At 43.1% G+C, this 26,056-nt stretch overlaps 1 protein-coding gene across 1 annotated transcript in view; it reads left to right on the top strand.

Moving 5' to 3' along the window:
* SAMD5 (sterile alpha motif domain containing 5) overlaps positions 1–18,302 on the top strand; it is a 217,788-nt gene extending 199,486 nt beyond the window's left edge. The window contains exon 2 of the mRNA XM_069235191.1: positions 16,758–18,302. Coding sequence (XP_069091292.1) covers positions 16,758–16,781 — 24 coding nt within the window. The 3' untranslated portion in view covers positions 16,782–18,302. The remainder of the gene's footprint in view (positions 1–16,757) is intronic.
* The last annotated feature ends 7,754 nt before the right edge of the window (positions 18,303–26,056 follow it).

Raw genomic sequence — 26,056 nt, 5'->3', positions numbered from 1 at the left:
TGTGTGCAGGTGTGGGAAAGTGCACAAGGATTTGAAGAGGCACTTGCAGGACTGTCTTTTAGGCTGTCCACGAAAGTCTAATTGTTTTTCAAGTCTGTCCTGTAGATCCATTCCCTACATTGTCTTGCATGTTTGATAGAATGTGCCGCCAGGCTCTATTTCCCCACTGCAACGTTATACCCTGCATATAACATCTTGTTGGGTGAGAATAGCACATGGAACAAGACAGTTCCATTAGCATATATAGAAGACTGCGTTGGGTACGGTTTCCAGTCATACTCCATGGAATGTTTGTGAATTCCCTAAAGACAAGGATTTAAATCTGTGAGTTGGAATATGTCTGCACTTTTTAAGAATTAGCTCCATGATCTTACAAACACTGATGCAAAACATTCTCACTGTTGCTACAGTTGGATAATAGTTGTGTCAAAGGTAGGTAGTAAATTTGTCCAAGCGTGGGAATGGGGAGTAATAAACCCAAAATTGACATGGCTGCTGGAGAAGAAGTGTCTCCCCATTTAGAATACATTTAAAAAATCGAAGTGCAAATATGTGCTGGGTACTTTTATAAAATGTATTTTTATGGTTATAAGAAGGAATTGCAGGAGTACTTTGAGTGGTTTGTCACTGTTGCAGCTATCACAGCATAGTAATGGACTTTTTTTTATGGATAGCTAAACAGTCAGAAAATTCTTACTTAAAATGTAGTAAGGATCAAACTGGAGCAACCTTGTCTCTGAATCAAGCCCTCTGTGCCTTGCAGGACAGGTGGATGTCAGGATGGTAAGTGATTTCACTTTTCTGCCGAACTGTGTTGTGAATTCATCAAACAACATGTCTCCTGGCCATAATCTGATATTTGGATTTAAGCTCATCAAGTGTTCTTTGCAAGAACACCACATTGAGTGTTGAGTGGCCTTTTCAGGTGTGCTCACAATATTCAGATCTGCAAGAGGGAGGCAAGTGTTGGTTTGTGGATTTAGGCCACGGTCCAAATCAGCAATTACAACTTGGTAGAACTAATGACAGCTTCAGACACGATTCTCTGGCTAATTAAGGTATAGTGCATTATCTTGTATTACTTTGATACATAGTCAACTGTTGAGTTTGTCAGTTTAATTAATTAGCAGAATATCTACCAAATCAAATTCTATTTACTGTAGCTGCCATCTACAATGGCTTAAAATATATAACTGATAGTTTCCGCTTTCAATAATTTCACAAAAATGGATTAGGCAGACATACAATATTATATATTTTAGTAAATGTATTGTACATTTATTTCTTCATCCGTACATACATAAACAGAGTAGCGCAGGACCTGTTCTCTGTTTATGTTGGTACCCTAAATCTCATAATCAGTGAGTAGGACTCCATGGGGCTTCAAGTACAGTTTCATAATAATGGGGAAGTGGACATGTTTCCTGAAAGCTCAGAAACAAAGGGGCAGCCTCTTCTGAGATCTTAAGTTCGCAATCTGGACATGTTACCTTTTGTCAGAGAGATGTAGGACGATCCAATGAAGTATGGTGTCTAGAACACCACACCTGTCTCCATGTTTGTTAGACAAAAACTCTTAATGGAATTGAAGCCTGCAGGGTTGCATGACCAGCAATGAATTGTCATTATTGCTGATTATGAGAGTGCCATACATTGGTCGTGTGGTTACTATTTCATTGTTACAACATGAAGTGATGCAGAAAGGTAGTCACATTTCTGGTTTATTTAACATTAAGTCAGATAAAGACTGCTTTCTCTATTTCGGACCAATGACGTGGGATTCATTGATTTATAGTGGCACTGGCATCGCAGTCCAGGGTTGCTTTATTAAGACGTGGTAGGGTGCATCCCTTCTGAAAGCACATGGAAAGATGCCTGATGAAGGCCAAATTTAGGAATATGGTAGATAAAATATAATTGAAGTTACAGATAAGTAAGAATTATTGATGTACTGGTGTTACTGCATTCTGAATAATGATAGGATTATATTTGTTTACTGATCCAACACTGCTTTTATTGCCTGTTATTTGTGTACCACTCTTTGGGATTATATTTTGTGCAGTTAAAAACAAAGTGGGATTTCTGTCATATTTCGTGTCCATCTAAAGAAATGTACTAAAACCAAAAAAGAAACATGGGTTTGGTTGGAGCAGGCTCTTAAATAAAATAGCAAAAACTATCTTTCTATGCAATGAGCTTAACTTAGGAACATTGACAATGTTATACTGAAATGTGTGTTTTTTTATGTGGTCAGAAAACAGGCAGAAATGGCAGGGCGTGTTTAAACCAGTGACTTGGAGTATTTGCTTTGTGATTGGGGTGGGGATGAAGATGGTTCGCAAATATATCTGTTTAAAATGACTCATTAAAAACACATTTACCTGCACAAGCCAAGCTGTCAAATAATTGGTTGCCTTAGACTGCATTTGTTTTTCGCTGGCACATGTAGAACTCCTAACTGCTCAGTAGGTGAGGCTTGATTGCATTCAATTTGTGGCACAGATTCACTTGGAGTGTAACTAGGTTAACAGGCAACACTTATGAAGAGTTCTCTATGTCAGCAAAATAGAAAAAAAATGCAGACAACAGTATGTTAAAAAAATGAATGCGATTAAATGAATCATGGAAGTACTGGAAATGTTTAACCTTTAGCGAAATTATGTGCTTCAGTTTGGTAAATTGTTAATTAAATGTTAGTAACTCCGATGTATGTTTTTCAAGAAGTCCAGCTTTACATTCCAGATTGGATTTTTAGTAAGAATTGCACTGCTCCCCTTGTAAATCAATCAATAATTAGTGACTTCTTAAGAGTCTTTGGGCCTGATTTATACTTTTTTAGCGCCACATTTGCGTCATTTTATGACGTAAAAGCGGCGCAAACGTACAAAATATAGGGGCATATTTATACTTGTTTAGTGTCATTTTTTTAAATTCGGTACAAAACTAACTCCATATTTATACTTTGTTTATGGAGTTAAAGTCATTTTTGGACGTGGAAACCTACTTTGCATCAATGAGATGCAAAGTAGGCATTCCTGTGAAAAAAGTACTCAATGGCCTAGTGCCATATTTATCCCCACACGCTAAAATCATGCAAGGGAGGGAGGAGGGGTCAAAAAATGGTGCTAAGCTTGCTTTGCACCATTTTTTAATGCCTGGGTCAGGTCAGGCGTTAGGGGACCTGTGGGCCTATTTCCATGGTGAAACACCATGGAATAAGCCCACAAGGGCCCTCCCCATGCCCCAGGGACACCCCCACCCACACCAGAGGGACATCGAAGGATGGGAGTACCCATCCCAGGTAAGTATAGGTAAGTACAGGTAAGTATTATTATTTTTTTAAGTGCCACTGAAATGGGCCCCCCTACATGGCACTGGGTGCAATGGCCATGCCCAGGAGACGCTGGTCCTCTGTGCTGGCCATTGGGATGGAGGGCATGACTCCTATCTTTTCTAAGACAAGGGTCATGTGGTATGATATGGTTTTGCATCAGAAAATGCCTCTAGGCAGGTTAGAGTCATTTTTTTTTACTCTAACCTGCTTAACGTAATTTTTTGGTGCAAACCCCCCTTTCTTCCATACCACCAGCCCCACCCAACTAACGTCATTTTGTGTGACGCTAGCCTACCCTTTGCACTGGCTTGCACCATTCCATAAATATGATGCCTGACTGGTGCACAGAAATGGTGCAAGCCAGCGCTAAACCTTTTGGTGCAAAACTGCGTTAGTGCAGTTTTGCACCAAAAAGTATAAATTAGGGCCATAATTTAATTTTGTAAGTTTGCGCCACTTTTGCATAGAAAAATTACGCAAAAGCAGCACTAAAAAGTATAAATCAGGCCCTTTAATCTCTCTGTTTCTTGGTGGCATCAAATTGGAATTTTCACTGTCAATAGAGACAGATTTTGCTCAGTCGTTGAGCTTTCGTTAGGATGAAAGCTGTTTTGTTGTGTTGCACAGATAGGCAGTTACTTGGTCGCTTGGTGTTAAGTTTCAGACAAATGTCTGTGAATTGTGGCTTTAGCTACATTGGCCCATATTTATACTTTTTGACCCAACCCTGCATTAGGGGAGGCGTAGGGAAAACTGGAGGTTGTGTGAGTAATAATGGCGCTAGTCAGGTTAGAGTTACAAAAATTACTCTAACCTGACTAGCATTATTTGTTTGATGCACAACCCCCATGGACATGACTCCTGTCTTAGAAAAGACAGGAGTCATGCCCCTTAGCCCAATGGCCATGCCCGTGGGACTTAAGTCCCCTGGGCATGGCCATTGGGTACAGTGCCATGTAGGGGGGCCCAAGTTAGGCCTCCCTATGGCACTTTAGAAAATGTTTTTAAAAACATACCTGGACTTACCTGGGATGGGTCCGCCCCCCATCCTTAGGTGTCCTCCTGGTGTGGGTGCTGGTGCGTGGGGTGTCCCTTGGGGCAGAGAAGAGCACCAGTGGGCTCTTTCCATGGTCCCTGACCATGGAAATGATTCCACAGGTCCCCTAACGTCTGCCCTGACCCAGGCATTAAATAATGGCGCTAAGCAGGCTAATCACCATTATTTATTCCCTCCTCCTCCCGTGCGTGATTTTTGCACGGGCGCTAGGGCCTTTGAGTCATTTTTTGCCTGGTAACGCCTACCTTGCATCTCATTGATGCAAGGTAGGTTTTCACGGTAAAAACATTACGCTAAGTCCATAACTTTGGAGCTAGATGGGTCAAGCGCCAAAGTATAGATAGAGAGTTAGGTTTGCGTCGAATTAGCGTAAAAAAATGACCCTAATTCGACGCAGAGTATAAATATGGGCCATTGTATTTCCATGTGGAAGTGGAGGTTTTCAGGTTTGAAGAAATGACAATGATGGTGGAGGGTGTGTTTAGTCCTCATGTTGCTACTCCTCGGGGGCAATTGGTACTTTATAACCCTTAAACCTGACCCAAGTGAATTTGGTGTGTGTCCTGAATTGTGTCTGAAGAGTATTTCCTGCAGATGCAGCTTCATTCTTGCAATCCCACACCTCACACACTTTATGGCAGGGTCGAATTGGCCTGAAGGTCAATCGGACAGTGCCCGACGGGATCATCTGACAGGTCAAAGTGAGGGCTGTTACTTTGTTATTTTTTGGTCCCCTTTCATTGGAAGTTGGGCCGGTTTTTACTGAGTTCCCTGATATTAAAACAATCATTGATTGCAGAAAGCTCAAATCCTTGCAGGCTTCCATATCTTGTAAATCACTTACACAGTGTGTCTTTAAACATTTTAAACAGCCTGATTTGCAAACATAGGCTACTTTTTTAACTCTCTGATTCAGTAATGGAGCCACTTTAGCTTTGGTATCCGGACCTTTTTCTGTTCCAGCCTGGCCTGCTTTAGGGTAGTGATAAACAACAGATTATGGATGAAGACAGATGTCTCTACAAACTATTGCACAAATGCCTTCCCCTGTGATCTGGTGATTATGTTTTAGAATAGTTGTTATTTTTGTTTGTAGCTGTACCATTGTTTGTATTTTTTTCTGAACTAGGAAGCAAGAGTGTGGAGTTGATTGGGTAGTTTGTTCCAGCTCCTATGTACAATTCGTGCATAACATGAGCATTTTATGAACATGGCAGTCCTGTTCTCAAGGAGCTTTGCTCTATTGACCCTTTGATACTGGTTGTTGATTCCGGTTGACTGATATTAAGAGGAGGGTATTCTGTCACACCACCCCTGTACTTTGTTTCCCTGTCTATCTGTTTCCCATTTCTGATTACCAGTTTCCCCCATGTCACCAGAGGTTTGCATTCTCTAGTTCCGTGGGTTAAGACAGTGACTTCAGGTTACCTATAAAGAAAAAAAGTAAAACATTGTGTAACATTTTTAATAGCTTTCATGCCAGGTAACGAAGTTCACCATTAACGCAGAACTTGAGCAACCAATGCACCCTAGCCATAATTTCATTAGATACATTTATAATTCCGTTAGATACATTCGCTGTTAATTGTATGCCTTGATTAAAGTCCTACAGGAGAGAAATTCACCTGTTCATGTTTAAGGTAATATTTTTCTGGCCGATTTTCATAAAATTCCAGTAATCAAGTGCATATTAAGATTCTCATACCACTATGAAAGCATGCTTTATTACTATTCTAAATGCCACTGTGATTATTTAAGGTTTAAAATGTTCTGTTTGCTTGAAGGTCAACAAGGCATTTTACTGTGCACTTCTAGTAAAGATATTTGTGTGCTTAAGTATTTGATCCATCTTCTAATGGGAGACAATCGGTAATATAGATTGTCAAGTGTTTCTAAGGAGGCTTCATGGTTTACAGATTATTAGAAAATGGTTTAGTGGCTGAGGGGGGTGAAACCCTTCTCAGGAAGTAACCACAATTCTTGGCAGGGTGAAATCACAAACAAATCCCAAACTAACCTGTGCTTAACACCTCTGGCAGCTTGGCACAAAAGCAGTAATGTTTAACTTAGAGGAAGTGTGTAAAGTATTTATGCAGCACTTCAAACAGTAATAAAGTGAAACACAACACAAGAACAATCCCACAGCAATTTAGAAACAATGAGCATAATTTAATAAATAATTGAAGACCAAAATGACAAAAATCTAATCAGAAGAACTGGGGATATGCATTTTACAGATGTAATTGTAAATAATGCCAAAAAGCTCCTGTTTGTGGAGCGTTGCGGAGTCCAGCATCAAGGATGACTCTCGCAACAGTGATTCCTAGGAGCCGCGATATGAGGTCCTGCGTCATCATCAAAGATATCGTTGATGTGGGGCTCGAGATGCAAAATCCTGCTTTGATATGTGTTGCACACCAGCTGGTTCCGAAGAAGCTGCAGGACTTGCGATGCAGAGTCCTGCATTGTCAGTGCTGTTGCTGTTGAAGAGGGGCTTACTATATGAAAGCCCTCGAAGAGCATGCATCACATCTCGAAGGTTCTTGAAAGGCTGTGGACTCCAATACAAATTCCTGCACCAGGGACGTGTCATGTACCGGCCCCGTCTGGAGTTTGGTGAGGTGATGTGTTGTAGAGTTTCAAGGAGGCAATACGTTGGTAATACAGTTGGGCTCTCACAACATCTTCAGGCCCACTTCCAATGGTCCAGGACTGGGGGACACCACCTTGGAGGGCAGGACTCACAGCTGGCAGAGTCCAGGTCCTGAGATGAAGATGGAAGAAGCCTGTTCTGTCCCTTAGGCATATGATCAGGAGGCCAGCCAAATAGTCGGTAGAGTCACTCTGGTGGTCCTGGGTTAAAAATGCTGGCCAAGTCCTGCTCACTCAAGCTGGAGGGCATAATTGCAGACAGCAGGGCAGCAGAGTGGCAATCCTTCTTGAAGAAAAGCAGCACAGCAGACCTTCTTCTGAGTCTTTCACAGGTCTAGATGTGTTCTGAAGAGTTTGGGGTCTGAGGTCCAAATATATACCTGATTCCACTTTGAAGTAGGAGAACCTTGTAGAGGTTCTCACTCTCCAGAGGTCCTTGAAAGAATTCCTCCATTCCTGCCCTGGTCCCATCTTGTTTGGGGACACAAAAGACTAGTGGCAAACTCTTTGTGAGTGTGTTCAGGCAGGGCTTTTTGTGATGTGAGTGTGTGATAGATTACAACTCCTCACCCTTGTTAAGTCTGAGTGGCCCAACCTTCCCCTTGTCTCACTGTCTGGGTGCTATACACATACACCAACTGCCAGCTGTACTTAGTGATGTGACCCATAAACAGGCACTGGACACCAGATAATTAGGACTAGAAAATGCCAACCATCTAAAAGTGCAAAAAGAACAGTTGATGGATGGAATGCAGAACAAATCAAACATTCACCCCCAGTCACAGATCTGGGTTTAATCCGTCATTTTTTTTGCTCCCCATGCCATTCCAGTTGGACCCAGCCATATGCAAATCAGTCGTGACCCTGTTCCCCATGAGAACAGTCCAGCCCGAACTGCCAGGCCAGGTCTTCCCTGGACCAGAAACAAGCATCCTAGGACCAGTTTCGGGGTGTCACCCCTCTTCAGCCAAGCTAGCTTGAATCTGGTGGAATAGTGAGCACGGAACCCACGTCTGGGCATACCCTTCCCACTTGGGGCGACAAATGCAAAAAGAACAGTTGATGGACGGAATGCAGAACAAATCAATCATTCACCCCATTCACAGATCTGGGTTTAATCCATCAGTTTTCTTGCTCACCATGCCATTCCAGTTTGGACCCAGCCATATGCAAATCATTCTTGACCCTGTTCCCCATGGGAACAGACCAGCCCGAATTGCCAGGCCAGGTCCTCCCTGGACCAGAAACAAGCATCCTAGGACCGGTTTCGGGGTATCACCCCTCTTCAGCCAGGCTACTTTGAATCTGGTGGCATAGTGAGCACGGAACCCACGTCTGGGCATACCCTTCCCACTTGGGGCGACAAATGCAAAAAGAACAGATGATGGACATCCATCATTTGTGTATTGCTTAACTTTCTATAAGTGATATGTTCAGAATTATGACTAAAAATCTGACTTTGCCATTAAAGAGGGCTTTTAAGTAAATTTCTTTAAATACCAAACTCAATCTGTCTATCTGCCCCCAATTGAAGGTCATCACATATTAGATGTAATTAGGTACCCCCAACGTTATCCTATGTGAGAGGTAGGCCCTGTAATAGTGAAAAATGAATTTCAGAGTTTTTCACTTACAAAATATGTAAAACTTAAAAGTACATGTCCAACGTTTTACATACACTGCACCCTGTCCTCTGGGCTGTTCAGGGCCTATACTAGGGTTGACATATGTACTAAAAAGGAAGATTTGGACCTGGTAAAAGCATTATTTTGCCAGGTAACAATGACATTCTACAACTGCACACACAGGCTGCAATGGCAGACCTAGGAAATGTTTAAAGGGCTACCTAATTAAGCGGCACATTCAGTGCTACAAACCACAATATTAGCTTTCAATTACAGCCTCTGGTTCTTGATTGATGCTGGTTGTTTCAACCAACACAATTGCACCTGAAGTGGTTGGGTGCGTTACCGGTTTGGCACCCTTGGCAGGACTAATCGTATTAAATGAACAATACCCTTACATGCATACATAGGAGGTGCAAACCATCAGCATAGCCACTGTTGTTTTTGTATCATATCTGTTTATAGGTTATACCACTTTACTAGGGACTTATAAGTAAATTAAATATGAAAATTGGGAGTCCTAAAAGCTGACATGGGTTCAGAAAACAGGAGGGTAAAGGCAAAAAGTTTGGGGATGACCCTGCAGAAAGGGTCAACCCCAACAGAGATCATCTTCCTGATTAAATAATATTATTTGTCCACGGCTTCCTTATCAGAATGTGATAACATTTATAGACTTTCCATATCATAACATTTTTTTATAGCTGAAAATGTTCTGCTTTTCTTAGTGCTTTAACAAAGACTGATGGTCTCCTTTAGTGTCAGACTGACCTACATGGAAAGTTGGCAGTGCCAGATGGGCCAGTATCATAGGTCAGTGTGAGGGGTGGTTTTGTGGGTGTAATTTGGCAGTTTTTTTTATTTTGGGCTGAGATCATGTCATAATACAACTGAGGCTTGAGAGACACTTTAGAGAGTTTCGGAGAAGCAGTTGGGTTCTAATAGGACCACCTCCAATACAGTGATCCTCATGGATAGCCATAATGGCTAAGGTGGAAATCATTAGTCCTTGGAGAGACTCTTCATCCTTGTATGAAGGATGCGGGATTTCTTTTATGGCATCCTGTCTGCTAGGACCTGGCCCTAGCATCCAGACATCCTTGAAAACTGTTGTTTTCAGGTATGCTCTAAATTTGAATTAAGTTGATTAAGATCTTCAAGCATGTTTCAGTTTGTTATAGATATGAGATCCCACAGAATTACAAGATTTTAATGCAAGTTTCATTTTCTTGTGCTTGTTTTGGCAGAGCTGGGTGGCAGTCATGAATGATAGTAGGGGATAGTTATAGGTAGAATTGGTGTCTTTTCCAGATTACTTTCTGAAATATGTGCAATATCTTAATTGGATCATCTGTTCTATACGGAGCAGTTGGAGTGATTTCAGAGCACATGTGTCATGCTTAGTTTTTAAATGATTCAGACAAATTCTACTAACCTAATTCGGCATTCTTTGAAGTCTTTGGATATATGAACAAGGTTGCTCAGCATAGGGATTTTTTACTAGTATAATTTTGACATGAGTTGGGCTCCTGTCAGTTCTATAACATGGTTGGGATTTCGTTACCTTAGAAAGTTAGGCTGTATTTTTGACCACATAATTAATCTGAGAATTGAAGGGCATCTCAGTTCTTTATATTAACCCTAAGTTTTTTAGTTTTTGTGTTGGAGATATGGTTTGGTACAAGCGAGATGGTCTTGTAAATGGTAGAATTGTATGGAGGTCATTTCATAAGATGAGTAACTCTATTTTTTCTCCATTCAGCAAACGATTTTCCACTCATCCATATTCTCATGGCACTTAGTAATGCTGCTTTGATTACGAAAGCCTCTTTACAGCCATTAGAAGTAGCTAAAATTCATTGATTTACATCTGGAATTGAAGGTGATGGAGACTGATAATCTCGGTAAGAAATAGCATATGCATGATGAATGAGGGTGGAGTTTGTATGTGTCTGTTAGACCTGGCATCCTTGGCGTGGTCTCCCCTGTCTTTTTTGCCTCTGCTTCCCATGTTTTGACTGTGTGCTGGACTCTGTTTTTGCTGTTTTTGGTACTCTGTGCACTTTACCACTGCTGACCAGAGCTAAAGTGCAAGTGCTCCTGTGTAAAGTATGTGTGTAATTGACTTTTCCATGATCGGCATATTTGATGTACTAGTAAGTCACTAGTAAAGTGCCCTAGAGGTGCCCAGAGCCTGTAAATCAAATGCTACTAGTGGGCCTGCAGCACTGGTTCTGCCACCCACATTAGTAGCCCTGTAAAAATGGCTCGGACCTGCCACTACAGTGTCTGTGTGTGCAGTTAAGGTAAGCCCTAGGTAGCCGCAGGGGCAGGGTGCTGTGTACGTTAAAGGTGGGACATGTACTGATGTGTTTTACATGTCCTAACAGTGAAATACTGCCAAATTCGTTTTTCACTGTTGCAAGGCCTAACTCTCTCATAGGTTATCATGGGGGCTACCTTTAAATATTCTTAAAGTGCAGATTCCCTATGACAGCAGATAGAAATATGGAGTTTGGTGTCTCTGAACTCACAATTTAAAAGTACATTTTTCAGTGAAGTTGGCTTTTAGATTGTTAGTTTGAAAACACCACTTTTAGAAATTAGATATGTTCTTGCTTTAACCAATTTGTGACTCTGCCTTTTGTGGATTCCCTGTCTGAGTCAGACTGACAGTTGGGCTGTTGGTGAATCTCCTCTAGAAAGTGACACAAAGGTAGCTGGGGTGTAGCCTGCATATCCTGATGAGCCATCTGAGCTAGAGTGGAGAGAGGAGTGGTCGCTTACACCTGAATGGGCTGTGCCTGCCCTCACACACTGCAGTCTCCAACCCTCTGGTGTGTATCTGGGGTCTGGCCTGGGCAAGGCAGGATCCTGTAAAAACAGAGACTTTTCTTTGAAGTTTGCCCGCTTAAAAGACAGAAAGAGGTATAAGTAGTGGACCCAAAACCCCAGGCTTTAAATTTCTTCAAATTCACTTCTGGAACCAAGAGTAAACTCTGCCAAGGAGAAGAGCTGAAGAGATGAGGAGAAGTGCTGCCCCTGCCTGTGACTGTGCTTTGTTGGGCTATCCTGCAGTTGCTGCTTGTGCCTGTGAAAGGGGACAAAGACTGATCTTTGTTGTGCATTCCTCCTTGAGAAGAATCTCCAAGGGCTTGAACTGAGCTTGTCTCCTGTTTTGAAGTCTCAGGGCCATCAAAGACTTCCTCCTCCAGCACCTTGACTCCCTGCTGCGACTCCTGTCCTGCCACGTGGTGCCCTATCCAGTCCCTGTGGCCTTGAAAGGTGAAGTTGGCAGAACAAGGACTGAAATCCATGAACAGAACGCCGTGGGGGTAAATTTTCGATGCACCAACTGCATAGGGGCTGGGAGATCGATGCCTCACGGCTGGAGAAACGATACAACACCCGCTTGCGGCTGTCCTGATAACGACGCCAACCCTTCGTAGCTCAGTTTTCGAACACTGTGTGACCCGATTTCCCAAGCATTGTCCATGGGCGTCAAAGTCATTGTGAACCTGCGTGGATCCAAGGTGCCCTGTCCGGAAATCGACACATCGCTCTCTTGTGAAGGAGAAAAATAACGCATCGCCTACCTGACCGGAGAAGAAACGGTGCACGACCTCACTTGCGAGTAAGGAATCAGCGCATCGCTGACTTTTCTGATGCACGCTTGCCCTTGCGGGTTTACTTTTTACGCAAACCAGGTACTTTATGTAAAATCAACGTTTCCATTGCTTTCAATGGAGTAAGACTCTTATTCTTTTGAAAATTCATAACTTGACTTGTGTATTTTGGATTTTTGTCATTTTGGTCTAGTTTGATTTAGGTAAATATTACCTATTTTTCTAAACTGGTGTGGTGTCAGTTTTGTAGTGTTTTCACTGTATTACTGTGTGCATTCATACAAATACTTTGCACATTGCTTCTTGGATAAGCCTTCCTGCTTGTGCAATCCTACCAAGGGGATGAGTGGGGGTTAACCAGGTGTTTTTCTCCTTTGCCCTGACTAGAATGAGGGTTCTTGTTGGGACAGGGGGTAAGCTGACTGCCAACCAAAGACCCAATTTCTAACAATGTCTCTGGGATATCCAACACAACTGTGGGGCAGATGTACAAAGCCTTTTTACATTCACAAACGACCCAGTTTGCAAACTCAGGCCTTTAGCGAATGCAGAAGGGCATTTTTAAGTGTACAATGGACAAATTGCGATTTGATAACTTGTTACCAAATCGCAATTTGGATTTGCGATTCAGTATTAGGAAAGGGTGTGTTTAGGGCATCCCTCCCTAATAACTAATCACAGTGGTATGTATGAATGTTTTGCAATAGAAATGTAGTCACAAAACATTCACAATTTACCACCAAGGTGGTGGTAACAATTTGCAAATGGGAAGGGATCCCCAAGGAACCCGTTCACCTTTGTGAATGCTTGTTAAAACATTTTAAGAGCAGGCAGTGATCCCAGGGACCGCTGCCTACTCTTAACAAATGAAAGGAAAACTTTAATGTGTCTTTAAACACATCGCGTTTTCCTTTAGGAAAAACTGGCTTTTTAAAAAAAAATAAGATTGCCTTATTTAAAAGAAATCACAGACAAAGTGGTCTGCTGACCCCAGTAGGCCACCATCCCTGTGATTTTTGCGATTCCCAATGTGTCTCAAACAAAAACCTATCTCATGATTATTCATGCAGTAGGTCTATTTCTGACCCACTAGGAATTGCAAAATGTGTCAAAGACACATGTGTACATTGGTTTCTGTGATTACCAAATAGCAAATCACAAAAATTCACTATCTGCTAATCGCAAACAATTACCTATGTACATTTAGCGCTGTATTCCAGATGCATTTGTTTTGAGCTAGCACTGACTCTAGTATGATGAGAACGGTCTGTTTCACAGTCCAGTGCTATGGCTGACAAACTAGACCTCTACTGCAGGTCAGGTAATAGAACCTGGTAGTCCACTCTGTCATAGATGATGCACAGATTAGGAGTGGGTGATAAATCTCGCTCCACCGGTGGAGTTGGAAGAGTTTTGGACACTCTGGGGGTCATTCTGACCCTGGCGGTCATTGACCGCCAGGGTCAACGACCATGAGAGCACCGCCAACAGGCTGGCGGTGCTCTCAAGGGCATTCTGACCGTGGCGGTTTGGCTGCGGTCAGAAAGGGAAAATCGGCGGTCTCCCGCCGGTTTTCCGCTGCCCTCAGGAATCCTCCATGGCGGCGCAGCTTGCTGCGCCGCCATGGGGATTCCGACACCCCATACCGCCATCCTGTTCCTGGCGGTTCGCCCTCCAGGAACAGGATGGCGGTATGGGGTGTCGTGGGGCCCCTGGGGGCCCCTGCAGTGCCCATGCCAATGGCATGGGCACTGCAGGGGCCCCCGTAAGAGGGCCCCACAAAGAATTTCAGTGTCTGCTTAGCAGACACTGAAATTCGCGACGGGTGCAACTGCACCCGTCGCACCTTCCCACTCCACCGGCTCCATTCGGAGCCGGCTTCCTCGTGGGAAGGGGTTTCCCGCTGGGCTGGCGGGCGGCCTTCTGGCGGTCGCCCGCCAGCCCAGCGGGAAAGCCAGAATGGCCTCCGCGGTCTTTCGACCGCGGAGCGGCCATATGGCGGTTCCCGCCAGGCGGGCGGCTCCCGCCGCCCGCCGGCCTCAGAATGAGGCCCTCTGTGTTATGCTTGTAATGCAGATTTCTGGGCAAATTCTGCCAACTGCCACAAGACAGAGTTTTTCTTGCATCCACATCACCAACAGTAAGTTGGTGAGAGAGAATTGGTGTCCCCTAGCGAGATTTTCAGGTGCTAGAGGGGCACCTGGTGAGATTTTTCACCTCAAACAGTGAGGGTTGCAACCTTTGGCCTGGAAAAAGCTGTCTCTCTGGTAGAACATCTACTTGAGTGGAAGCAAAGCGAACTCCCAGCGCTAAAAATCAGTGCAAACAGGTTGACGTGCTGATTCTCACCCGTTCGTGGAACTTTTGCAGAATCTTGCGGAGTTTTCATGTAACTCTGCAGGATTCCAAAGAGTGAAATGCTGTGCGTTCTGCCCACCCGTAGCACAGATCAAGAAAAACCAAAGTCACATGGTGGTCCTTGTTTCGGGCAAATTGAAGATCTTTACGATTGTTTGTTAACATCGACTTTGAGCTTCTCACATGTCTGAAACTTGACCTTAAATCCTGAAATAGCTGGATATCATCTGTATAATCCTGGAATTACTTTGTAAAATCACTTTCAATAATTTGCATAGAAATTATAGGTTAGAATTGTCATTTTGTTGGAGAGCACCTAGGGCTCTGCTGATGGCTTTGGAACAGTGGCACAATCATTGCCTATTAATGTAGTGCTATCTTCTGTACTTACATAAAAATATTTACCATAATATTACAGAATAAATGTGCCATATAATACATTAGGAAGATAAATATGAGATCAAACACAGTGGCAGCATAGATGTGGGTAATATACTGAATTATGAATATGACACCAGTCAAAATGTCAGGTTTTATCATCTAGAATGCAGTGACAAGATAAAAATACAACAGAGTACATATTAATCACCCTAGTAGTTAGAGAATTATATTAACTGAGTGCTTAGATAAATATATCATCCTAGCTTATGCATTATTATATGGTTCAAAGATGATTGTCCCATCAATCGCAGTTCCAGATTTCCAGAAACATATGTCCTACTGCCGCAACAGTATAAATATGCCACCATATAAATTAAGAGGCATTGCTTGGTCAGTAACATTGATGGGTGTGAGCTTCAGATTTTCCAAAAATAAATGCATTGTACGACAAGCAGGCCAGGTGGATCCCTTAAGGTGCAGTAGGAAGGTAGAGGAGTGCGGTTTGGGAGATGTACACATAGCACAATATTTTGTTAAATAACCAATTTTGAAGACCTTTAACACAGAGACAAGTGTGTGTGTGTTTGTCTGCATGTGTGTCAATGTCCCAACTGAAACCCGACAAACTCTTCACCATAACCTACCTAAACCACCTGTACCCAACTATTTACTACAGAATACATTTATTTGGGGGGTGTAATATCCCAAACACCCCCTTGGAAGCCAGGCCCCAGTAAAGTGGAAGGCAGATATGGTGCAAATATAGCTGGTATCAGTTGCAAGAGGTCTATCCAGCTTGGGTTTTAATGGTTCCACTTGCCTTAAAGTTTGGCAGGCATAAGAATATTTCCATCACTCTTACCATTCAGAAAAAAGGAGCGTTAGCTGCCTTCCCTGCCTTGCTTCCTTGTGAGAGAGGCCTGGAACAAGTACATACTTGAAAAAAAGTATAAAAAAGAGATAAGGACCCAAGTACCTCAGAGTACATTAATGGGTCCATGTTGTATCGAAAGACTGCAAAAAGCGTAATAGTCTGAAATAGCAGTGAAGAAAGACAGTTGTTGATTGAGTGAATCTACAGAGGGATTAATAGTAATACACCCAAATGATTAGATATTGTATGGAATTTTTCCACCCAGTTCCAGTGTCAATGTTTCCACGTGGATAAAGGTTATAAAGGGATTAATTTGAGATGCACTATCACATCGATGTTGAGCTTGATTCACAAAATCTGTGAGAAAGAAAACGAAGAATGAAAAAAAATTACGATTTGCAGGATAGGAAACAAAAATGCTACTATGATGTAGGAATTCTTTACACGAAGGGAATTAACACTGTGTCAGATATAAGTATTCCTTCCCATCGCCGGAGTTTAGGGAGCCGGGAATGCTTCCTTCCCATCGGCCCTTTGGGCTTAACTTGTGGCAGACACAGCAAATAAATGTATGTCTGGAGAGAATAGAAAGAAGAGAACTAAAGTTGTGTAAAAGCAATGCTAAATTAGCACACGGAGTAGGATACGGTTTGAAAAAAGCATGAAATAGACATGCATTTTAGTAGGGCATATGAGACCATATATACCACCTCGTTCTGATTTCATGCTTGTGTTGAGTATAGTTTCTCATCTGGTTTTGCATGTTGGCATAACATTGAAATGTGGACTCACATGATAGTGCATCAGGCAGACCATGCTGTTTATTGATTCAAAGACCGATTTTTTGCAGGAAAACAGGGATCTACATGGTTGAAGATGCTGTCAACATGGGAAGAAGCTAGAAGACAAAAACATCTGAAAGACTTGATGGTGGTCACATACCATCAACAACTACTGATGCAGCAGGACTCCTTTGACGGGCGGCCGCAACTCACCAAGGACTGTCAACATATCACTAACAATATGCACAACTTCTCTATAAAGTGCCGAAAAATATTGTTCTTCATACAGTAAATGTGATAATGATTACAGGCTTAAAAACACTCACAGCTTGACCTTGCAAAGGGAACGTTATCCACCAAAGCCATCAGCTGAACCCCCAAGAATGGAGGTTTGGGTGAATGTAAACTGCACCTGGAAAGACTGAGAGAAAGACATGTTTTTCAGGGCGATTGAAATACCGTCTGGTGTTCTTCAGATTAACTTTGAAGGTGATCTTTTATTTTTGCTTGAGAATCTAAACTGATACAAAAAAACGAGAACCATGTGAGTGGGGTACTAAAACATATGGATGCCCACATGTTGCGAGTGAAAAGAAAATGACTGTCGAGACTCCTGGAACTCACTTAAAAGTGATGAGGGAAATTAGGCCAGGTGGTATTTTTGTCAAAAGAATAAAGGCATTTTTCTCTGTAAGATAATAGTACAAACGTCAAAGCATGCGTTGATCCGGTAGGGCTGCGTGACCGAGGTAGGATCGGGTATTCAAAGATAGCTTCTGTCATATGTTGTAGGACACAATCTTGCTCGTTACCCAGGGACTGACCGGCCTATATTCCCATTAGGGAGTGCCGAATGGGCTGGTCTAACAGTTCAGTGTGTGTGATATGTTTTTGGGGTGTTTGCGGGCCTGTATGATGGTCTGAGGGGCCTGTTTTTAAACAATCTTGCTACAGGAAGCTCAAAATCGTGCAGTTTTCCATACATTGCAAGACACTTATACAGTGTGGCTTTGCAAGTTCAAAACTGTCCCAGTTTGCCGATATGGCCCACCTTTTTCAGCTTTCTTATTCACTAATGTGGGGCTAAATTTTTTGGTGCCCTGGCCTATTTTCTGTCCCAGTCCGTCCCTGTCTTACCTCTGTACCTTCTTGAAAATGTTGCATTTGTCCACTGCTTTTAGGATGGTATGGCAGTGCATTTGTTATTAGGAAGAAGGACGGAGTGTCATCTGTCGATTTCTCTCAAAACTAAGAAGCAAAGAAACAGCCATAAGTTTTCAGATGAATGTTTTTGCTTTCAAAGTTTTCCACTGCTGCTCGTGGGTGGAAAAGCTTAATATATTAATTAACACTCAAATTCTGTAATCGTTCAGGAAGTTAAACTGAAAATGTTTAAGGTTTCTTTGTATTTTTATGTGATAATATTGCTTTGACTGTTGTAAACAAATGGCCTAACAAACAGCTGAGATTGTGATACTTAAAACCGATGCCTCTGACCATCAAACTGTTGAAATTCAAGGCAGATATAACAATAGAACTGTGTACGTGAGGGTTCTACTGTCTATGGCTGGTTTGCAGATAATGTTGTGATTAAAGGAAGGTATCAAATATGAAAGTTTCCCTCAAAAGTCTTTCCCTTCTTGGATGAAGTTTCACCGCGCAGGCCTTAAATAGCATCTGGGCGTGTGCTGTATTAAAGGCTTTCCTACATAGACAGGTGTGAGAAGTGTAAGTAGCCGCCTGGCTTCTTGTTATTTTTATGACTTACATTCATCAAGAAGCTGCTGACAAATATTCCTTCTCTGTGCCATTACAAAGAATGATTGCGTGTGCGCATCGGCTAAGCGATGGATCCCGCTGAACACGAGCCAGCTGTCCTGGGCTTTGTAGAGCCCAGCTGGAATGCACTTTTCTTACCAACCAGTTGACATTTTGGCATCCTTTACAAGCCAGGATTACCTCATTTATCACTCAAGAAATATTGTAAAACCCACCCTAACATTCACATCTCTGTGAAAGGCAGCTTTTCAAAAGAGACTGTGATTAAATATAGTAAAAGGCGTAGGTCCAGTGCTTAATTTGAGCTTGTGGTGGCCAGTGGGGGCCATCGGCACTTAATTTCCCTCATCAGGGGTATAACACAGGCTCATGCAGACCCTGAGACATAGGGGGATCCCCAACCCTTGTAGGGGTCCCTATTGAGCCCCAGACCAAGTGAATATTTGTGAAATGCAGACTCAGGGGCCCCTCATCACATTCTGCAGGGAAGCTTCATCATTTTGCGTTTTGTCACTGTTCCGCATCGGACATTTCCCAAGTGCAAGAGAGGGACAAGCACACAAATGGGAAAGAAGGAGGAAGAGAAAGACAGAATAACCATCACAAAGGAGAAAGCAGGAACCTCCAAGGGTTAGATAAAGGGACGGGGAGTGTCTGGTAATCAATAAATCAATCTGATTTCTTATATAGTGTGACTACTCACCTGTAAGGGTCTCAAGGCACAGCTTGGGGGGTGCAGCAGCATATGTGGTTCAGTCGAAGAGCCAGGTCTTGAGGTCCTTCCTGAATTGAGGCAGATATGGTGATTGCTTGAGATGCAGTGGAAGGGAGTTTCAGATCTTCACAGTGAGGTAAGTGAAGGATCTTCCTCCAGCTGAGGTCTTGCAGATCCGTGGGATGGTGGCTAGGGCCAGTTGGGAAGAGCCGAGATGTCTGGTAGGTGTGTAGAAGGTGAGGCAGTTGTTGAGGTATGCGGGTCCTGCAGTGTAGAGAGCTTTGTGGGCTGCTTGAGGAGTTTGGAGGTGACTGTTTTGTCGATAGGGAGCCAGTGGAGGTCTTTCAGGTGTCTGGTGATGTGGTTCCATTGGGGGATGCTCAGGATGAGTCTGGCTGAGACACTCTGTATGTTTTGCAGTTTCTTTTGGATTTTTTGTGTGGTGCTCGCATAGAGAACATTCTCGTAATTGAGTCTGCTGGTCACCAGAGCATGGCTGTCCATCTTTCTGGATTCGGTGGGGATCCACTTGAAGTCCTTATGAAGTAGGTGGAGTATGTGGAAGCAGGAGGATGAGACAGCGTTGATTTGGCAGTTCATAGAGACCAAGGAGTCCAGGATGATGCAGAGGTTCTGTGAGTGGTCCATTGGTGTGTGGGCACTTCTGAGCTCTGCGGGCCACCAAGATTCATCCCAGGCAGAGGGGGTGGAGCCCAGGATGAGGACTTTGGTCTTGTCTGAGTTGAGCTTGTGGCAGCTTTCCTTCATCCAAGCTGCGACTACATCCATCCTGTTGTGGAAGTTGCTCTTTGTGGCTGATGGATCGTCAGTGAGGTAGAGAATCAGCTGGTTGTTGTTGTGTAGGAAACGATGTTGAGTCCATCACTTCTGACGATGGCTGCAAGCGGGACCATGTAGATGTTCAAGAGGGTAGCGCTCAGGGAGCAGCCTTGAGGCACTCCGCAGCTGATCTCTGTGGGGTCTGAGTGGAAAGGTGGTAGTCTGACTTTCTGTGTTCTGCCAGTGAGGAAGGAGAGATTCCATTGTAGGGCTCTGTCGCAGAGGCCAGCGTCGTGGAGCCTTGAGCAGAGAGTGTGGTGGGAGACAGTGTCAAAGGTGGCTGAAAGGTCTAGGAGGATAAGGGCTGCCATTTTGCCTTTGTCAAGGAGGGTTCGGATGTCATCTGAGTCGGCGAAGAGGGTGGTCTTGTACTGTGGTTGCTCCTGAAGCCAGATTGGGAGAGGTCCAGGATGTTTTAGTTTCAATGTGCTTGGAGAGTTGGGCATTGATGACCTTGTTGATGACTTTGGCTGGGAAGGGGAGCAGAGAGATGGGACTGTAGTTATTGAGGTCTATCGGACTGGCAGAGGGTTTCTTCAGTACGGGTGGATTTCTGTGTGCTTCCAATCTACAGGGAAGATGGTGGTCTCAATGGAGCAGTTGATGGTGCAGCAGAGTTCGGCTGCTATGGAGGCGCTGGCTCTGTTGAAGATGTGGTGAGATCAGGGGCATGAGGGGGCTTTGGAGTGGATGACCTTGACCTTGTTCCAGCTTCTGCGTAGGTAGCGGTGGGTGTGGTGGTTAACGGTGAGTATGTTGAAGGAGCAGTGGTGGTCGGTTAATTGTAGTTCAGAGGTGTGGTTGACAGAGATGTTGTTGCTAGCTGTGAAGATGGGGTCGAGTGTGTGTCCTGATGAGTGGGTTGGAGAGGCTACTAGTTGTTTGAGTCCAATGGTGGAAGTTTCACTAGTAGGGATGCGGTGTTGTGATCATTGGCGTCGTAGTGGATTAAAGAGGCATTAGGTGGAATAAAGTCCTTAGAATTTGGTTCACCAATATTTATTTGCACTGGCTGTGGGCTTCTGAGTGGAGCTTTGGGCACGGCAGCCCTTCCTTTACAAATTAAGCACTGCTTGGCCTATGACTTAACAGAAAGACTTCATGATATGTAGTAGGTGAGAGGCCCAGTCTGAGTTTAAGTTCTTATTCCCAAGATCACTTGTGGAGCTGCCAGTGCTAATTTGAGCTGGTGGTTGCAGGTGATGGACACTGGCAGTTTTGGGGACTCAACTAATTTTCTATCATCAGACTTTGACTAAGAACATGGGGAAGAAAGGCAGAAAGTGGCAAAAACAGAGGAAGAGACAGATGGGGACTGGTGCCAAAGGGAGAAAGAAAGCATGAAGAAGAACCTGCAAGGGTTTAAATAGGGGTAGGGGGCATAGAGTCAAGGATTAAAGAGGCATGAAGCGGAATTAAGACTAAACAGATTTTGTATTCAGATTATTCAAAACATTTCAAGTGTGATTTCTATTGCAAACCCTTCTGATGGTCCTGCCCAATTATTCTGAGGAAAGAGCAGGATGTCAAGGGCTTGTAGCTGTGTATTCTGTAAAGGTAGTAAAATAACCGGTGTTCTGCAACTGGTACAGAAGAACACTTTTTATATTATGCCCACACTTGGAAAAATGATTAATGACCCTCAGCACAATTTCCCAAAACCTTAGCCAATTTAGAGACACAAACCCTTATAGAATATCATGGAGCACTTGTAGGTAATATCCTAATTCATTGTTTAATTACTCCAAAGAGATTCACAATTCTATCAACCCGCACCTTTGTTTTCCATTCTGAATTTCAAAGTAGAATACTTTGTAAGTGTCACTTAACCTACAGCTAAGCTACTGATATAGGCCTAAATTCAGGGTTTCTGTACATCCTAATTAAAGGCCATCCAGAGGTATCTGAACTGCAGTATTCAGTCTCCATATCCTTTGACACCAAGCTGTGCTTTAGAAGTTACAAAACATACATATACTTCTGAATTCCAACTGAGTGAGCAACCTCCTAAGGGAGTACAGTACATCACACAACCAGACGCCATGATTGGATAGCAATTACTTGATACCCAGGTCTGTACAGTATGTCAAATATATTGCATGTGCTATATCACATAACAATAATATTGCGTTTGCTGCATTGACCTAACCACTACATCGCAGGTAAATATATTAGTGGACGAAAGAGGTGTTATAATATACTTACGATGATGATGTAATGATAGAAGATGTACTGGAAATGATATTATTATAGGTCGTCAGTTCTCTATAAAGAATCAAACAGACAATATTGGTCAATGTAAATGATATGGCGGAAATATTTTCTCGAGTTTACACACCAATAACAGACACTGTTTAACAGAAAACATACATTTGACTGCCTCTTTCATCACAAACTTGGTACTAAATTGTTTCAATAAGTATGTTTTCTGTATGCTCGTCTGGCAAATACTAGTGTCAGTTTTGACCTCCTACTCGTAATAATGTATTTTCCCTGAAGTGAAATGGTTTACAGCATATCATGTCCTCCTACAACCGATTTTTCTAGCTAGGCGGAGTGCAGATTTCTCTCCCCAAAACATCAGTTATAGTCAAAACCTTGTACATGATTGATATCTGACAGAATGTGATTGTGCTGTCAGGCTTAATTTGTTAAAAATAAAACTGCAGGGGACAAACGTTTTTCTTAGAAGATTTCCAACAGTTCTGCTGATTGCTGGGGTAGCTGAATGTCCTTTTCTGCCTTTCTCTGACATTCTTTAGGTAAAAGTCAGACTAAAAATAAATATGTCTTAGTTCCCAAAAATGAATGCTGGTACTGGGCATCTGGAAGCACCTCCACAAACCAAGCACTATATGGTCAAAGGTTCTGCATCTTGTCCATACTTCTCTTTAACCCACCTGATTGAGCCTCTGTCACTGATTCCTGCAAACCCTCCCTCTTTCCTTCCCAGCCATCCTTGCTCAGCCCTATGTGAAATGTCTATTTTAGTCCTTCAATACTTTCTGCTTATATTGCTTAATGTTTGCCTATTCCATAGCCCTCCCGGCATCTCCCATCTAGAACCTCTGAGATTCTTTGCTTTAACTTCTTTTTTCCAATTTGCTACTCTTCCCTTACACTTATATAAACTCCCATTTTCCAGGTTCGTCATCCCTCGGAGTTGAAAGTGGATGTGATTAGAAAATGATTGGTTTATTCAGGGAGTAGAGACTAAGGGGGTCATTACGGCCCCAGGTGGTTCAGACCGCCATGCTGGTGGCGGGGGCAAAGACTGCCACCGGCACGGTGGTCTGAAGCACCATATAATGTAGACAGCGAGGGCCGCCTATGGTGGCCCTCCTCCACCGCTAGGCTGCCGCCGACAGGCAGCCTGACAGTGGAGGGAATCATTTTCCAACAGGGCAGCGTTGCAAGCAGCACTGCCCCTCGGATAATGATCTCTTTTTCCACCAGCCTTTCCCTGGCGGGTTCCCCCGCTAGCGAAAAGGCTGGCGGAAGGGGTGCTCCGGAATCCCCCTGGGGTCTCCTACTCTGCTCATGCACTTGGCATGGCAGTGCAGGGGCCTCGTGCAGTGCCCCATCGCGCAGGTCACTGCTTGATTAATGGGCAGTGATCTGCGCGACGGGTGCTGCTGCACCCGCCACACACCAACATTGGCAGCAGCTCCATTTGGAGCCGCATTCAATGTTACGGCCCTTTTCCCCGCTGGGCTGGCGGGCGGAAACAGTGTTTCTGCCCGCCGGCCCAGCGGTGAATACTTTATACGGCCGGCAGGGGGGGTAGCTGGAGCTCTTCGAGATCGTAATGAGGGCCAGAGTAGCTTTGGAAGGTGAAGCCCACTGAAGTCAATGGGGGCTCAAGAAAGCATGCATGACTGGTGACCCTATTCATGACTATGGGAAGCATTCTACTTATCTGAAGGATGAAAATGGAGTCCATGTAGGGTGACTCCCTCCAAGCAACAGTGAGTTGAGAGCTATGTAATCTGCATATAGTTCACATATGGGACTACTAATTTGGAGAGAATCAAGTACATCTGTCAAAAAGTGGGGCATATGGATCAGTGAGCTCAACATTCTCCACTGACAAGTGGGGTGATCTGAAGGTCATAAGCTCCAAACCCAGCAAAGCAGACTCAGCTTTCTGTCTTTCTGAGGTTAGTAAAATGAGTACCTTAAGTGGGTAATGGTAACATCTGTTATTTACAGTATTTTGTGGTATGAAATCACAAGATAAATAGTATGTTACTATTTTACAGATTTTTCAAAAATATTTCAAAACTTCAACACCTTCAAGAGGACTCACGGATGTAAAATTCACTCACGCACACTTTTTACCTCAGGGAAATAGCCAGAAATTGAAATTTCAAACAAATTTGATATTGCACATTTACATAAAAACAGATTTCACAGAGAAACTATGTTCCCTACACTACGATTAATTTTACAAGTGTTCCTATCTGACTGTCAACTCTCGAAGCACGTCTTATTTCGTCATGAATAAATATGTGAACTTTAGGTGTTAGGACCAACCTCCAAACTGGTAAATGACCAAAAAACTGTACGTTTGTGACTGTTCCAAAAAATTGTACATGCAGGTCCAAACAAATATAATCACAAATCCGTCCCCTTCTATACATCTGCAAAAGTAGAAAATAGACATTGACAGATGTGTCTGCATTCACAAATGTAGTGTGCACTTAACATTTGCACCAATCTTTTAGGAATTTGTGAGTGCAGTTTATAACCGTTGTGCACCAAGATTTATCTTAGGTGCGCAACATAAATGACTTCTAATTTGTGCTGTTAGTGTAACCAACTGTTGCTGCAAGTAGGCTAGAAGAACCCAGCTACATAAAGTTCAGCAAGAATTGGCAAGGCAATAGGTGAGGAAATTTTTTCAGTAAAATTTTATTGGTGGAAGAACTGCGGGCATTCATGAAAACAGAAGCGTATTGGCTAAACCAAAAATAATTGTTTATATTGTAACACACTCAAAGATAGTGCTGTGTGTTGAAGGATATGCGTAGTGTGACGTTGTGCTCATTGTGAAAGGCAGAATGCCTTCACTCATAGTGAAGTTAGCCAATGGCTGAAGTGGTCCGGACCATTGCCCCATTCTGTAGGACATAGCATGCTCGTGTTTTTTTTTGCCTTGAACTGTATCCTCAGGGCATCAATGATGTAGTGGGCAGAAGAAACTTTGAATGAAAAGATCAATGGATAAAGAGGGCTGGCCTAAAGCCCCTATGAGTAAGATTACTGTATATCTAATTTCACTAAAATCAAAATGTCTTAGCTAATGAAGCCCTAAAAAATAGTTTTTGCAAAGATCGTTAAAAAAGTGTTTTTTCCATCACTGGGCTTGGCTCTCAGTCATGCGTGCAAAGTCCAACTTTGCTCCATGCTAATAAAGACCAAGACAAAATTTGTAATTAATGCCCAATTAAGACATTCTAATGCACGCAACCTCAAATAACTTGTTTCCTTATGCTTCTGCTTTCTCATTATTTAATTGGAGCATGATATAAAAACGTCTCTGTCAAGAAGTATTTATTAGGAAGTCATCCATCCCCATGTGATGATGCCTCATTGCTGGAAAGTGATGAAGATGTTTTGGAACGGAGCCACAGACTGGCTGTTACATTTTCATGCATGCGATCAGAGCTTTAAGTGGGGTAGGGTCTGACCGGGCGTGGCTCTGCAAAGAATGGAAATGCATTCTAAGTCTAGTCCGAGCCAGAGCCCCTGTATCTAGCCTCAGGTCTGCCCTGTTTCACAATCTCTTGTTGCATATATTTATTCATCAGCCTCTTTTAATGTTGCTCTCTCTCTTCCCCACGCCGAAGTACTTCTCCCTTACTGTCATGATTAAGTCTCTCTTTTTCTCATCTCCTCATGCACTTTCCCTTACATTAGACCCTCTCAATCCGACATTCCAATTTCTCTTTTTTCTTTTCCATCACTGCTTTCTCTGTCATTTTCTACTTCCTTTTCCTATCTTCTGTCATATTCTTCCTCTCTTGTTTT

The sequence above is a fragment of the Pleurodeles waltl genome, chromosome 5, assembly GCF_031143425.1.
Source record: "Pleurodeles waltl isolate 20211129_DDA chromosome 5, aPleWal1.hap1.20221129, whole genome shotgun sequence".
NCBI classification, from domain to species: domain Eukaryota; kingdom Metazoa; phylum Chordata; class Amphibia; order Caudata; family Salamandridae; genus Pleurodeles; species Pleurodeles waltl.
Note: the sequence above shows the minus strand (reverse complement) of the source record. Positions and strands in the feature narration are given on the sequence as shown.